At 47.9% G+C, this 15,440-nt stretch overlaps 1 protein-coding gene and 1 long non-coding RNA gene across 6 annotated transcripts in view; one reads left to right on the top strand and one right to left on the bottom strand.

Annotated features, from left to right (window-relative positions):
• The first annotated feature begins 322 nt into the window (after nucleotides 1–322).
• Nucleotides 323–2,204, top strand: LOC142848596 (uncharacterized). The gene is made up of 3 exons (XR_012910431.1): nucleotides 323–366; nucleotides 631–864; nucleotides 1,751–2,204. It is a non-coding gene; the product is annotated as an uncharacterized LOC142848596 (long non-coding RNA).
• A 10,192-nt stretch (nucleotides 2,205–12,396) lies between these two features.
• The window catches only part of Ctdp1 (CTD phosphatase subunit 1), a 57,131-nt gene continuing 54,087 nt past the window's right edge, over nucleotides 12,397–15,440 (bottom strand). For 4 of the 5 annotated variants that reach the window (XM_075968174.1, XM_075968177.1, XM_075968175.1 and 1 more), the window contains one exon: nucleotides 12,397–13,190. In XM_075968174.1, the coding sequence (XP_075824289.1) occupies nucleotides 13,049–13,190 (142 nt within the window). In that variant the 3' untranslated portion in view covers nucleotides 12,397–13,048. The remainder of the gene's footprint in view (nucleotides 13,191–15,440) is intronic. The other variant, XM_075968178.1, reaches the window with a different exon arrangement.

The following is a 15,440-nucleotide window of genomic DNA, read 5'->3' as shown; positions in this document are numbered from 1 at the left end:
AAGGTTCCCTGCACAGCAAGGTGCTAGAGGTAGTCACAGTAGATTCATCAGGCCCCGTGAGAATGGCCAAGAGGGAATGACATGATGCCTGTTGGTAGGGCCACAGAGCTGTGTTTCATTCAACACTGGGGTAGCACCCACCACACTTCCCCCAGTCTGTGGGACAATGGCCTGTACCCTGTCACTTGTATTATTTTTAATAAAATGCTGATTGGCCAGTAACCAGGCAGGAAGTAGAGGTGAAGTGATGACGACCAGGCAGGAAGTAGAGGAGGGGCAATGAGAATTATGGGAAGAGGAAAGTTTCAGTCTGCAGTTGTCACCCAGACACAGAGCAAGCAAGATGTAACTGCCTCGCCGAAAAAGGTACCAAGTCATGTGACTAACACAGACAAGAATTATGGGCTAATATAAGTTATAAGAGTTAATAAGAAGCCCGAGACACTAGGCCAATCAGTTTATAATTAATGTAGACCTCTGTGTGATTTCTTTGGGACTTAATGACTGCGGGAACCGGGCAGGACAGTAACATTGGTCAACACCCCAGTAGTTAGGGATTAGTGGTACTGAGAATGCTCAGGAAAACTTTGATGTTCTAACATGTCTTTGATGCTCTGCCTGTCTCTATAGCAGGTGCCCATTGGAACTAAGTGCACATGACTCAGGGTGACAGCCTGTGAGGATTCTGAGAGGAGGAAGGAGGAAGCCTTCACCAGCCTCGGTGTCTCTTGCATCCCTGAGAGCATGCTGATTGTAGAAGGCTGTACCTCTTAATTACTGCCCGTTCACCTTCTGAACACCATGCCACACTTGCCCGGCCTGTCAAGTTCCTAATGACCTGTTTATGCTCTCAAAAACATATGGGTGAATACTGGCTTATTGGTGCAGCTTTTAAATGCCAGTGTATTTTACTATTCTCAGGGGAGTGGGTGGAGGTGAAGTGGAAGAGGCCAGCAAGAGGCTCAGGGAAGGGGATCCTCCTTCTTTGTGTCAGTTCTGCCCTGCAGACCAGCCACAGACCTCCACTGGCATGGGAGACTGGGCGTTCAGGCCAGGCCTGAGAGAAGGGTCCAAGGGGGCTGCTCCACTCTTTCTGGTATTGCATATTCCCTCAGGGTGGTGAGAAGGTTGCATGATTTTTTTTGTTGTTGTTTTTTGGTTTTTGGTTTTTTTGGCAAGAAAAGCTGAAAACTTATTGGAGAAGTCTATGAAGAACACATGGGCATGTCCAGCATGGTGCTGCTCTCCCTATGCCTGAGTCATTCAGCACCCAGTTCCACCCCAGTACCCGGGGGGACCTTTGGCACAGACCCTGGGAGACGATATCCTTTTAGGACTTCTGGTGTCAAGAGAGATGGAAGCAAAGACTCCATTACCGGGGAGGGGGAAACAAACTAGTTTGGTAGCATAAGGGACTGGGCGGAGGAGCACCTCGTTACCCATGCTATGCTGAAGAAGGAAGCATATCTTCGCCTCCCACTTGGCCTAGAGATGGAGGTTCCCAGGCTGCGTGGACAACTCTCCCTGCCCCAGAACAAACACTAGTGCTTGGGTACACCCAGGCTCTGGGGATAGCCAGGAGCCCAGGGCCTAGGAGCATTCCCCTGGGGCCCAGCCTGGGTAGCACGAGCCCTCTGTGGAGGTCTGAGGCTTGTTTGCTGATCTTTAGTGAGTATCCACTTGCATGAGTGCTATTGTTCTGGCTCTGGTGAATGCAGAGTGGATTGAGACAGCCTTTCTTTCTGATTAGACAGGCAGCTGAAAAGCCTCAGCTATCTGTGGTGGCTCAAAAGTGACGAGGCAACTGTCACTGAGACAGCAGCTGTGGATGATCAAGGTGTGTCTTCCGGGAACTGTTCGCTCTGCATAGAGACTGAAGCGGCATTCCCACACTTTCTTCCTGCCTTGGGCTCGGGTTGGGAGTTATCACTTTCCCTTTCAGTGACTTGTAAAACGTCTGACATTCTCTGGAGAATTGAGCCTTTTAAGAAGGAAACTGTGAACAGTTCTTGGCAGACTCTATGGTAACCCTGGGGGCGTTTGCCTTTGCCCACTTTGGTGCCACCCCTCAAGGGAGCCCCTTTCTTCCCTGGGGCTCTGCAGCTCCTGTGAGGCTCCCAGCCATCCTGGCTGCAGACATCCAGAGCCTCCTGATTCAAGTGCCCACTGCCAGCTTTCCTGCTTTCTCCGTGGCAAAACACAAACGATGCATTTTTAGAAACTAGTAACAACAAAACGGTCTTGGAGCTAAAATGTTGCCAGTGCCTGGTTCACATTACTGCCAAAGATCAGGATGTGGGAGAGCCACCCACACCTGGGACACAGAGGCTGATACTACACACCCTCTGCTCTCGGCCATCATTTTTGAAAAAAAAAAAAAAGGAACCTCAAGTGCACCATATATAATTTCATTTCTATGACTTTCTGGAAAAATCAAAACAATAGAGACAGAAGCAGATGGTTACTGGGAGCTGGAAACTGGAAGAAAAAAAAGAGTTGTACTTCGAAAAGAATTTTACTTAAATATCATCATTAACAAAACTTTAAAGTCTCTAGAATGAAGCCACCAGCCACATAACGCTCTAATTAAAATTAAACAAAACGGCCTATTCCATTTCTCTGAAGTACAAGTGACTATCCATTATTCTTATTAGTACAAGTTCATTGTACAGTCATGGTTTCATCATCAATTAAATAGATCAGTTCACCCCTCTCTCTGGTCCACTCTCCACACTCCCACTGGTCTCAGGTACTGTGATGTCATACGTATATGAGGCAAACAAAGAGGAGACACTCGTAAGGCTGGTCTGTTTCATCCTACGATGGCTTCCACTTCCATCTGTTTCCAACTTTCGTGGAAACATTCTCCCTTATGGTGAAATGACACACTATTGGGTACACCCACATTTTCTTTACCTGACTGTAGACACGGGGGGGGGGGCATCGCACATGCTGGGCCTGTGTATCTGTTGACGGAGAGCCACGGTGACTGCTCTGCTCTGGCAGTTTAGTGCTGCATTGAGCATGGATGTGTGCGAGTATCTCTTGTGGTCTACTTAGATTCCTTAGGGCTTCTGGTCAGGACTGGGAGAGTTCTACTGTAAGGGTTTCGAGGGACCTCCATGGTGACTGCCACAGCTGCCACACTCGTTCACATTCTCTCTAGTGATGGATTCTTGTTCCTTTTTCTCCACATGCTTTTCAGATTTGTTTTTCCTTGGGCAAACAGCCACTGAGGCACAGTCCCAGCCCGTGTTTGTTCTCTCATCATTAGCCGTCCTGATTAGGGTGACATGCAAAGTCTGTTGTTTCATTTGCACCAATCCAGATGCTTGAGACACGGCATGTTTTTCCATACACTTATTGGCCATCTGTACTCCATCTTTGAGAACTGTCTATTCACTGGTATATATTTCTTTTGAGTTCTTTATATATTGTAGATACCAATCCTGTCAGATGTACAGTGGCAAAGATTTTCTCCCAGTCTTTCTTTCCGGTGGTTGTCACTGGCTGAGCAGAGGCTTTTACATTCCTCGCAGTCCCATTTGTCAACTCTTGTGGGTGTGACTTTAGTGTGTGCGATCTCTTCTCTCTCTCTCTCTCTCTCTCTCTCTCTCTCTCTCTCTCTCTCTCTGTCTCTCTCTCTCATGTGCATATAGAAATAGAGCCCAGGAATGGCATCAGATCCCCAAGAACTGGAATTGCAGGTGTTTGTGGGATGCCTGGTTTATTAGTGGGAGTCAACCCCATCCTTGTGACTTTGTAGCAAGCAGCCCTGACCACTGAGCAATCTCTCCAGTCCTGTATCTTTATTGGATTAATAGCATTGAGCCTTCTTTAATCTGTTCATTAGCCATTTGTATTTTTTTTGAGAAATGTCTAGGTCCTTCAGCTATTTTTTTTACATTGAATTGTTTTTTAATTGTTGTAGTTCTAGACATTCTAGAGTTTTATCAAAAATATATTTTTGCAGTTTCCTGCTGTGTAGACTGCATTTTAATTTCTTGCTAGTTTATCTTGTACAAAGTCTTGTAGTTTTGGTGGGGTCCCACTTAACCAGTCTGTTAGTTGCTTGTGCCCTAGCTACCATGCTTGAGACATCTGATTGGTCCAGAACATGAAGGTTTATATCTATGTTCCTCTCCGAGAGTTCTGCTGTGTCAGGTCTGCATTTAGGCCTTTCTTTGTTTCATTTTGCATGAGGGAGGGTTCTTCATTGTTTTCCATGTGTGATTCAATTTTCCCAGGATCATTTGTTAAAGACATTGTTCTTGGTGGTCTTGCTTTGTAGCCCAGGTTTTTCTGGGATTGATTACACAGCTCAGACTGGCCTGAGTGTTGGGATTAGATGTGTGTCAGCTGCCCACCACAGCCTGCTTTTGTGAACCTTGCTGAGCTTGCAGCCGACAGCATTGGAAGTTACTCAGGATTTCTCCTATACAGAAGTGTTAGCTGGGAAGGCAGTTTTATATACCGTCTGGAAGACTTTTCCTTCAGCAACTGCCCAGTCCCATCTACAAATGCTCCCCCTCTCACTACAACACAGGGAGAAAGCTGGAGTACCAATGCCAGCCCCTGGCGAGGTCTGAGAGACCCACTTACCTCAGGCTCTTGCTCCTCTGACTCTCACATGGGACAGATAATGGCATCTACCAAGTGTCACCTTGGCTTGTGACTGGGATAGAGAAGGAACTCAGAGCCCCAGCGCGAGGTGGGAAGGGAACTGATGAAGCAAGCTGTGGGTACCCGAACCACACCAGGCGACAAACTTCTACCAGAAACGAGGTCTGTGGTGGGAGCAGAAGCTGCAAAGCGACCACAGCCAAACCGCCACCCTTCTGCATGGAGCATAACATGGGGACATCAGCCAAGAGAAGGGGTGGGGCAAAGAGCCCAAAACAACCAATTAACAAAGATTAAATGAGGGGCGGAGACAGGTGGTAAGAGAAGCTCTCTTGGGGTGGAGGTGGGGGGAGCTTGGGGGTTGTGCTAAAACTTGGTATTGTCAGCTCTCAAATAATAACATGGGGATTTATAATTAATTATGAAAGCTTGGATTTAGCTTGGGCTTGGCCCGCCAGCTGTTATAACTTAATTCATTTCTTTTAATCTATAGTCTGTTGCGAGGCATGTTACCTCATCTCTCCATACTGCTCACCTGCTTTCTCGCATCTGGCTGGTGACCCTGCCTTTTTTCCTCCTAACCTCTCCCTGCTTAGCTTTTGACCGTTCAGTTTTTTATTAAGGCAGTCACAGTGGCACATCTTCACACAGAGTAAAGGGATATTCCGCAACCCTTGGGGGACACCGTCTCAGGTGAGTTGTCATGCCCAAGAAGGGATCGAAGCAGGAAGCACCTGCAAAGGCCCTGGCAGGGGAACAGGCCACCCTGTCAGAGTTAAGAGGCTGACAGAGTGGTTAGGGCTATGTAAGGAACTGCCCCAGAGATTACAGCTAGGGCTGTGACTCTTTTTACCTACGGTGCGTGCATGTGTGCATGCTGTGGATCAAACACAGGGCCTTTCGCATGTCAGGCAAGTTGTCTACCACGAAGCCACTACTCCAGGTGTCAAAGCTAAGTCCTTGAAGCTGAGTGCACCTCGCTTCCTGAGGTTAAAAAAACAAAATCTAAGTGGAAGCCTTTGAAAACTAAACAAAAAGAAAATCAGATACCTGGGTGGTGGTGGTGCACACCTTTAATCCCAGCACTTGGGAGGAAGGGGCAGGTGGATCTCAGTGAGATCGAGGCCAGCCTGGTCTACAAAGTGAGCTCCAGGACAGCCAGGACTGTTACACAGAGAAACCTGTCTTGAAAAAAAAATGCTTTTGGAAAATCACTGACCTGAAGAACATTTCAGAAGCATTTCACCTTCTACACAGGACACAGAGAAGCAGGAAGCTGCAGGAGCGTCTTGAAGACAAGGGCGGAGGAGTCAGGCTGAGCAAGCGCCTGATCGAGCCTCACAGCTGAGTTGCCTGCCAGGAGCGCTGAAGGCATTGCCATGAAGGGTGTGGAGAATGTCCTGGGAAGTCCTCCCAGGATCTGGGGGCAGATGCCAAGGAGATGAAAATGTGAGAAGTGACAGACAGTGGGAACTGAGCTTCTCCCAGAAGTCCCAGGAAAACCCAAATGGAAGCAACAACAAAGGCAATTTATGCTAAGAGGATTCATGTATGCAGGCTTATTCTCAAACAAAAATCAGCACAAAGACATTATATCCAAAGAAATCCTGAAATAAAATCATAAAAACGATTCTAAAAATGTTCTAGACGTTCTGGAACAAGAACGTTTGTAGTAATCATGCTACTTGTGTTACAGTGGGGCCTGACTGGATTGCTGACTTTGAGAAGATCCTCACGAGGGCTCAGAATGACCAAACCATCCTCTCAAGACATGCAGATGAAGTGGAATTCCAAGAGCCAAGTTGTAGATTAAAAGACCCACCAGAGAGTTTTCTCAGTTACGGGCAGCAAGGCGAACTGCTGAGACCACCCTCATTTGCCCCTAGCACTGTCACAGGGTTCCCAAGCCTGTCTGTATGGATCTTTCTACAAGTCTACCTCAAAGTGGCACTATGTGCTCTCAGGATTTACTCAATGTAGTTCCAATGACTTTCAAGGAAGACTTGGGATGCCACAGAGCAATTAAGTCATTTTGATTACAAAATATCCTGCATAATTTTATGTATTTAAAAATTCACATGAGTATTATGTTCTTACTACAGATCATTTCAGAGACAAAAACAGGTAGTGGGGCTGGCTCATGACCCAACTTTCCGAATGGAGATCTTAAAACACCACTGCTGAGCCATGTGTCTTAATGAAGACTCAGACATTTTATCCATAAATGTTCCAACATTTAAAATAATAACTTTCTTTGGGGGAGATATCAAGACAGCCACACTGACAATGAAGATTAACCATTACAATAGCATCCCCCAACGGTGAGCAGTTTGTTTATAAGAAAACCACTTCTGAGACCTGAGAATCTTCTGGAGGAAATTATGCTTCAAAGCCTCCTGCTGGGATTCTTGAACGCATGAGTTTGAAAGTGTAACAGTGTGATTGATGAGATAATTTTTAACTCCACCTAGACAAACAGTTGAGAATGAGGAACTGTGGGGATGTAATTCCGTGGCAGGGCCCATGCCTAGCACACACAAGGCCCTGGGTTTAAGTGCTAGTGCAGAAATAAAAACAAGCAAACATAACAATGACGACATGAGGACAAGTTTCTAGAGTTTTCGGGTGTGACAGATTTCACACCTGTGGGGAAGGTCTCCTTAACCCAGACAGCAGCTGACCTAGCCTCTGCTTACATGCCTGGCCGGTCGGACACTGAAGTGGGAAGGTCACCATGGAGACAGGTGGAAGCGCAAAGACTGACAGGGGCTGGGAAGATCTCCGAGCCACTCTCGGGACACAGACCACATTAATGTAAAAATTAGAAATTTAGTGGCAAGGTAAGAGCCCTTGAAAACCAGAAAAACCGATAGACGATGTGCAGAAAACACAGAAAACGGCACAGCAGGAGATGGCGCTGGAGTGGGCAGCAGGACTCCTATTCCAAGCTGGCAGGACACAGTGGAGAGCACTTTGTCACATCCCTACAGACCCAAGTTCTCTTGTGTGTGCGCGTGTGGCTCTTTTTTGTGGATGCTCACTGCCATGATGCAAAAAGCACATTTTTTATTGACTTTGGAGGACTTTTTTGTTCTTACTGAGCTATACATTTTTCTCTGCTCCCTTCCTTTCCTCCCCTCTCCCCTTCTACCTAGTAGTTTTACAGTGGTATCTAGCCACCCTACACTCAGGTGTTTACCACAACTGTATTAATGGCGGTCCACATTTACAAGCAAATGTCCTTTGGTAGGGGAGCACCTAACCCAGCAGTGTTTCACCCAGAGAGAGACAAAAGGAATAAGCTAGGCAGCCATGAAGGGCTCAGAAGCCAGGAAGGTTGGGAAGGCCTTAGGCTAGGGCTGCATTCGCAACATGAAGAGAATGTACTCAAAGGTCAGTGCTTTATGGCCGCCTTGAAAATTGAAAATTTATAATAAACACCTCTGGATATGAACCACACTCAAAATGGCAACACTGTTTCTCTAAAAAGATCAGAAAGTAAACAGCATGGCCGCACACAGCTGCAATTCCAACACTTGTAACCCTGATCACGAGCCTAAGCTGAATCTGTATTATATAGTAAGACACAGTCTTGGAAAAAAGAAAACCAGGGGAAACCATTCTGTTCCAGTTGTTACAGGTTTTCAAATACTGGAAGATAAATCAGTTTATTGCCGACTTATATAAAGATTTCTTTAGGGCTTTGATGTGTTCTCTTGGTTTAAGCCAGTATCTCATGGAGCCCAGACTGATCCCGACTTCACAGTAGCCCTCATGAGTCAACTTCCTTGCATTTTTAAAATTCATTTTTATTTTATGTGCACTGGTGTTCTGCCATGGGTGCCAGGTCCCCTGGAGCTGGAATTACAGTTGTGAGCTGCCATGTGGATGCTGGGAACTGAACCTAAGTCTTCTAGAAGATCAGTCAGTGCTCTTAGCCACTGAACCATCTCTCCAGTCCTGTGACTCAACTTCATGAGTGCACAACCTCACCCAACTCTTGTTAAGCTCTAGGTAATAAAAAGGACTTCAGTCAGGCAGTGGTATATGTCTTTAATCAAAGCACTTGGGAGGCTGGGGCAGGTGGATCTCTGAGTGTTAAAGGCTAGCCTGGTCTACAGAGTGAGTACCAGGACAGCCAAGACTACATAGAGAGATTGACTTTATTAGAAAACAAAAACCTTCAGAGAAACAAGTTCAAGTTATTAAACTTACTAAGATCTAATTTCAAATAGATGTACAAACTGTGAATGAATAGCTATGACCTGTGTCTGCAGAGGACCTGGGTTTGCTGCAGGCTTTCATGGTCATTCCCGGCCACAGGTGTGTAGCTAGCACTAGACGGGTCTTCAAGAGGGTTGCAGGTCAGGGGACTAGCAGTCAGGGCCTACCAGAGGATGTGGCTAGTTCTGACAGGTGGGAGTCAGTATGGAATCTTGAAAAACCTTGTGGGAGGGCCTTCAACACCCACTTCCTGCTTGGCTCAGCCCTGACATTGATGTGCAAAGGTAGCCAACACTGAGATGGGGAAGAAAGTCCATCTCAGGCATCTGTGTGTGGGGGGATGCTCTGGGACTAAGCCACACCTCAAACAGAACAGTAAAGTCCATCTCAGGCATCTGTGTGTGGGGGATGCTCTGGGACTAAGCCACACCTCAAACAGAACAGTAAAGTCCATCTCAGGCATCTGTGTGTGTGTGTGGGGGGGGGGGATGCTCTGGGACTAAGCCACACCTCAAACAGAACAGTAAAGTCCATCTCAGGCATCTGTGTGTGTGTGTGTGTGTGGGGATGCTCTGGGACTAAGCCACACCTCAAACAGAACAGTAAAGTCCATCTCAGGCATCTGTGTGTGTGTGGGGGGGGATGCTCTGGGACTAAGCCACACCTCAAACAGAACAGTAAAGTCCATCTCAGGCATCTGTGTGTGTGTGTGGGGATGCTCTGGGACTAAGCCACACCTCAAACAGAACAGTAAAGTCCATCTCAGGCATCTGTGTGTGTGTGTGGGGGATGCTCTGGGACTAAGCCACACCTCAAACAGAACAGTAAAGTCCATCTCAGGCATCTGTGTGTGTGGGGGGGGATGCTCTGGGACTAAGCCACACCTCAAACAGAACAGTAAAGTCCATCTCAGGCATCTGTGTGTGTGTGGGGATGCTCTGGGACTAAGCCACACCTCAAACAGAACAGTAAAGTCCATCTCAGGCATCTGTGTGTGTGTGGGGGGATGCTCTGGGACTAAGCCACACCTCAAACAGAACAGTAAAGTCCATCTCAGGCATTGTGTGTGTGTAGGGGGGATGCTCTGGGACTAAGCCACACCTCAAACAGAACAGTAAAGTCCATCTCAGGCATCTGTGTGTGTGTGTGGGGGATGCTCTGGGACTAAGCCACACCTCAAACAGAACAGTAAAGTCCATCTCAGGCATCTGTGTGTGTGTGGGGGGATGCTCTGGGACTAAGCCACACCTCAAACAGAACAGTAAAGTCCATCTCAGGCATCTGTGTGTGTGTGGGGAATGCTCTGGGACTAAGCCACACCTCAAACAGAACAGTAAAGTCCATCTCAGGCATCTGTGTGTGTGTGTGTGGGGGGGGATGCTCTGGGACTAAGCCACACCTCAAACAGAACAGTAAAGTCCATCTCAGGCATTGTGTGTGTGTAGGGGATGCTCCGGGACTAAGCCACACCTCAAACAGAACAGTAAACTCCTGGGGACAGGTGGACGGACAGATGGTGGTGGTCTGAGAGGCGCCCTGCCTAGACCCAGTGTCTGCAGCGAGCCCGAGCTCCTCGGAGGCAGGTCAAGACTGGCCACCCCCTGCAGCAGTTTCCCGACTCACCTTCCAAGGGCAGGTGGGGGTGGAGCCAGGTTAGGAAGGGTTTTGTTCATCTGGGCCATGGAATGGGATGAAATGCATGTTTGATAGCAACATAAACATCAGTGGTTGACAGCCATAAACATGGTCTGGGTACAGGAGCTTGAATGGCAGCTGACAGCCCAGATGACCATGGCACCAGGACAGAACGATACTGTGAGAAGACGCTGACACTGACCAGCGCTGCTCAGAAAGCCAGGTGGAGGGCTGCTTTGCAATATTCCAAGCTGATCTTAATCATCCGTTCTCACGTCTGTCCCAGCGCGGCTCTGCCAACTGACTGGAAGGCACAGAGATTTTGTTTCCTGCCGCTGGAGTAAACAAATGCACTCAGGGACTCTGGTGAGCTTGGCTTTTGGGTGTTTGCCTGCTCAGCAATTCATTTCTGGGCCCACAGTGGTCTTCCAATAACCTCATTCCTTGTCCACACCATTCAGGTTAGAGTATAACCATGTTAACCAAGCAACGGGAAAGGCCCTGGCTCCTGATGACGTCCAAGCATTAACACCTAGATGCAGCAGTATCTAGAGCACTGTCCCTAACGTCTCTGAACATCAAGTCCATCCAATCACAGAGCTGAGCCCACTGGAGTATGTTCCTGAGGTATAGCTGGGCATGGATGACCCAGTCTTGATCCCAAAGTTCACTACCAATGTAGTGGTTAACCCAGGAAGGGGCATAAGGCATTGGTGTCTTTTTTATGAACGAAATTCACCCTGGCTGCACCCCAGTCCTGGCATACTGGTAGAAGGGGCTCCAGCTTGCATAAAAGCAGTATGAAAATCTCCACTGGGAAACCAACAAAACCCCAGGTCCCACCGCTAACCACAAGCAGGCTGGTGATAGCCGGCAATCTAAGACCCACATTCTGGACGGCCTCGAGTCAAAATTTAGTGCAACCTGAAATGGACTGCCCTGCTGTGACCTTTTAACCACCAGGTACCTGCTTTCCTACCACCACCAGGACGGGGTGGGTGGCTGACCTGACTGGGAAGCTTTGGGCAGGCTACTTCCCCCAGAGAGACAGCTCCCTTGACTGAGGTCTTCATTTTATACTTATTTGCATATGCACGCCCAGCCAATCAGCACACATGGAGTCTATAGAACAGGATCAAGAGAGGGAAGAATGCCTTGGGTTCTCACGACCCCCGAGGTTTTTGCCTTTCTGGCTGCAGCCTGGAGCTCACGCCTCCTGACTCATGCTGGCCAGGTCTCAGCCAGCACCTACACCACCAAGACCGCAGACCTCTCAAGTTCCATCCCATGGTCACGTCTGTGTGGAGACCAGGTTCCTTTTGGAACTGTCGATCCCGTGTTAGCGGATTCTCCTCTTGCTCGCCCTTCACTGTCTGCTCATGTCATTCTTGTAGGAGAGACGAGAATAGGCGGGAGACAGAATGAACTGTCTCAAGGACAGGTCTGCAGCACTGGCAGTGACCTCATGAGCCCACGGCTTAGAAGAGGCTGCTGCAGAGAATAAACGACTGGCTCTTACTGGCTGTGCCCCCCAATCCCAGCTCTTTCTGAGGTCACCTGAGTGACAGACTGACTAACCACACTGCTGGTCATGGCAACAACGCAGTGAAGCGCAGTAGCTACATCTCACGATGAACCCTCTCTTCAGCCTGACTCCCCAGGCGTCCACTTCATGCGGGAACAAGTCTGCATTCTTCATGTGCTGGCACAAGTTCTGAAAACTTTCCCCCAAGTAACAGGAAGGGATGGGGGCAGCAACGAGTGGGTGAGAGCCAGCTCCACCATGCAGTCCCCGGGAATTACTTCTCTGTTAGCGTGCTGTTTGTCCTACAAGCTCTGACAGGGAGCAGGTTCAGGAGCTGGGCTGAGGGAATACCAAGAGGCCGCTTGCACTGCTGTCAGGGACCAGAGGAGAGAACTTAGAAAAAGGATTTTATTAAATGGAAGAAGAATCTGGTGGGTGGAATATGAAATATACAAAAACTTTACATCAGCTCTCTTAGGGCGGCACAGACGAGCTCTCGTCACCCTGCCCATGCCGCAGGCTGAGGCCCAGGCAGCCCAGGCTGCAGACGACACCTGCATGGGAGCAGGTCACGGGGACTGAGGGTGGCTGGGCCCAGGCCTGCCTGAGTCTCGGTGTCCTGTGCACGTGGATGCATATTGCTGTTGCACTTAGAAATCCTTCAAGATTCTGATCGTGTCAGCTGTGAAAAGCCCAAGATGCTAGGTTCTCGCTACATTTCTCTCTAAGTCTTACTGGGTCCCCAGGCCTCACACTAAATATGCTGTTATATTTGAAGGGAAGCCCCCAAGGCCTCTCACTACATGACCAGACATCACATAGCCACTCTTGCCATGAGAGGCCCTGCTGAGCTCTTTGGCATAGCAACCAACACCTCGTAACACTCTGTCGCTTAAAAAAGTAGACTTTCCTATAGTAAAACTTCTTACAAACACTTATTTCTGCAAAATAATGTGTTTCTGTATGTGGAGCTCTGCAAAATATACGTTTTTCTGGAGAAAGAGGACCCAAGCCAGAGGCTGGACTGGTGGCAGGTCCAGGTCACATGAGGTCATTCAGCTCCGCTTCCAGAGCAGCGGCCATCTCGTCTGCTTCCGAACTGCTGCCCTCCTCGTCATCGTTGCTGGACTCCCCGCTGGACTCGCTGGCAGCATCTTCCTCGTTCAGCTTTCTCTTGTGGCCCCTGAAGATAGAAGAGAAGCAAGACCGTTGAGAGACTGGCAGTGGGCAAGCATGCAGCCCCACTCCACACATGGTTGCATCTGGACGGAAAGGGAGAACACCCCATCCTCAGGTATATGCCAAGGAGGAATTCTATAGGTGTAGGGGACAGATCTGGAACAGGAGAGGCCACAACGAAGGAGAAGGCTGGAGAATAAGAGGTGATGAGGTGGGTGATGGACAAGGTATTCACACCTGGGAGCTCCCAAGCTCACTGGAGCTGGTTCTAACCCAACAAGGCACGTAGGGACGGGACGGCTCCCAGATAGTAAGTGGAGAGAGCATGGCCAACAGGCATGACCACCACAGTGACAAGAGCAGCTGCTATGGGTACCATGCCACAGTCTACAAAGACTCAGCCACAGGAACTGTCTGAGCTGTCTCGTGTGTGTGTGTGTGTGTGTGTGTGTGTGTGTGTGTGTGTGTGAGAGAGAGAGAGAGAGAGAGAGAGAGAGAGAGAGAGAGAGAGAGAGAGAGAGAAGCTTGTGATATGCGCATTTCTTCCTTTTGTTATTCAAAGTTCCAGTACTAGCATAAAGCAAAGGTAAGGTCCATAGAGGAACAACTAAATAAAGACTCAGGAGGGGAGTCTTTTACCACAGCCACTCAAGGCTAAGTTCTGAAAAGAAATCCAGTCACTTCAGGCGACTGGGTGTACACTGAGTCCGTTTCCTCAGGCAGTCACTCTACTACACAAACTAAAACAAGCACCAGCACGTCGTACAAACAGCAAACACCACTGCAGGCTTCTAATCACTAAACCTGTCGGCAGGGAATCTGTGGACCAGAACCAGAGTGGCGCCAGACGGCTGGGCGCGTTCCTTTCCATAGCCCCGAGGTTATAATGACACTGATTGGTGAAATCTCTCTCTATAACCTTGTACCCTAACTGATCTAGAGGGTAACTGAGCAACATCAGTCCACGACTCCAATCCTGGGACAACTGAAAGAGAAATACATTGTAATCATGGCCACAGAACAAGTTTCTTTGGCTAACACACACACACACACACACACACACACACACACACACACACACACACACACACACACCCTAGAGCATTTACAGTGGAAACTAATATATCTAGATGTAGCAATAACAACATCGAATGACCGATGCTAGTATTAGGAAAACTTTGTAGTTTTCATGTGAGGCAGGCACAATGTGAGAAGGCAATGGGACAGAAGCATTAGACAAGATGCCCCTTGACTGTTTCCAAGTAAAAAGTACCCATTCCAGGTGGTTCACTGCATCAGTGTTACAACAAAGGCAACACTAGCAACCACAACAGTTCAGTGCACTGTAAACCTCCAAGGTCATCTGCCAGCTCAGCCCTATCCTGCACCCCTTTGAGGAGAACAGGAATGTGGTTATCTATATGCTGAGGCCCTTTGCATCAAAAGCTATGTATGCTATCAGCCTAAATTCAAAATCCATATATTATTTTTGAAATTTCAGGCAGAACAACTTTTCTACTAAGAAAAAACACAGATTTTTTTTTTTTAAAAAAGGTACAATTTTAAAAAAGGTTGATCTTAAAACTGACGTAAAAGGCAGAATCCTCACATTGGAATAAGAAAATTAAAACTAAGAGGAACTATAGAAGAAGAAAAAGCAAATTTCTCCAGGAACATAGTGCAAAGGAGTCCTGACCACAGACAGACAGACATTTCGGAGGAAATGATGACAAAGACGAAGTAGTCTGGTCCCATGCTACTGAGAGCCCGTGTACATGGAGTATACGCTCAGTGAGTGGTAGAGTTGTGTGGGCAGGACACCATGGAGGGGATGGGGTGTAAGAGTTCCTTCTGTTTGTGTGTTGCTTTCATTGGTTAATGAATAAAGAAACTGCCTTGGTCTAGTTGATAGAGCAGAACTTAGGTAGGCAGGGAAGACAAAACTGAATGCTGGGAGGAAGAAAGGCGGAGTAGTGGAGAGACACAATGAAGCCGTCAGAGACAGACATGCTGAATCTTACCAGGTAAACCACTGCCATGTGGCCATACACAGATTAATAGAAATGGGTTAAATTAAGATGTAAGAGTTAGCCAATAAGAAGTTAGAGCTAATGGGCCAAGCAGTGTTTTAATTAATACAGTTTCTGTGTGATTATTTCAGGGCTAAGCTAGCCAGGCGGCCGGGACGAACAAACTGGCCCTCTCCTTACAACACCTTTGGAAACCAGTGAACTCTGTTACAAAGATGTTTGAG

The sequence above is a fragment of the Microtus pennsylvanicus genome, chromosome 4 (genome assembly GCF_037038515.1).
Source record: "Microtus pennsylvanicus isolate mMicPen1 chromosome 4, mMicPen1.hap1, whole genome shotgun sequence".
In the NCBI taxonomy this organism is placed as follows: Eukaryota; Metazoa; Chordata; class Mammalia; order Rodentia; family Cricetidae; genus Microtus; species Microtus pennsylvanicus.
This window is presented reverse-complemented; position numbering and strand designations above follow the sequence as displayed.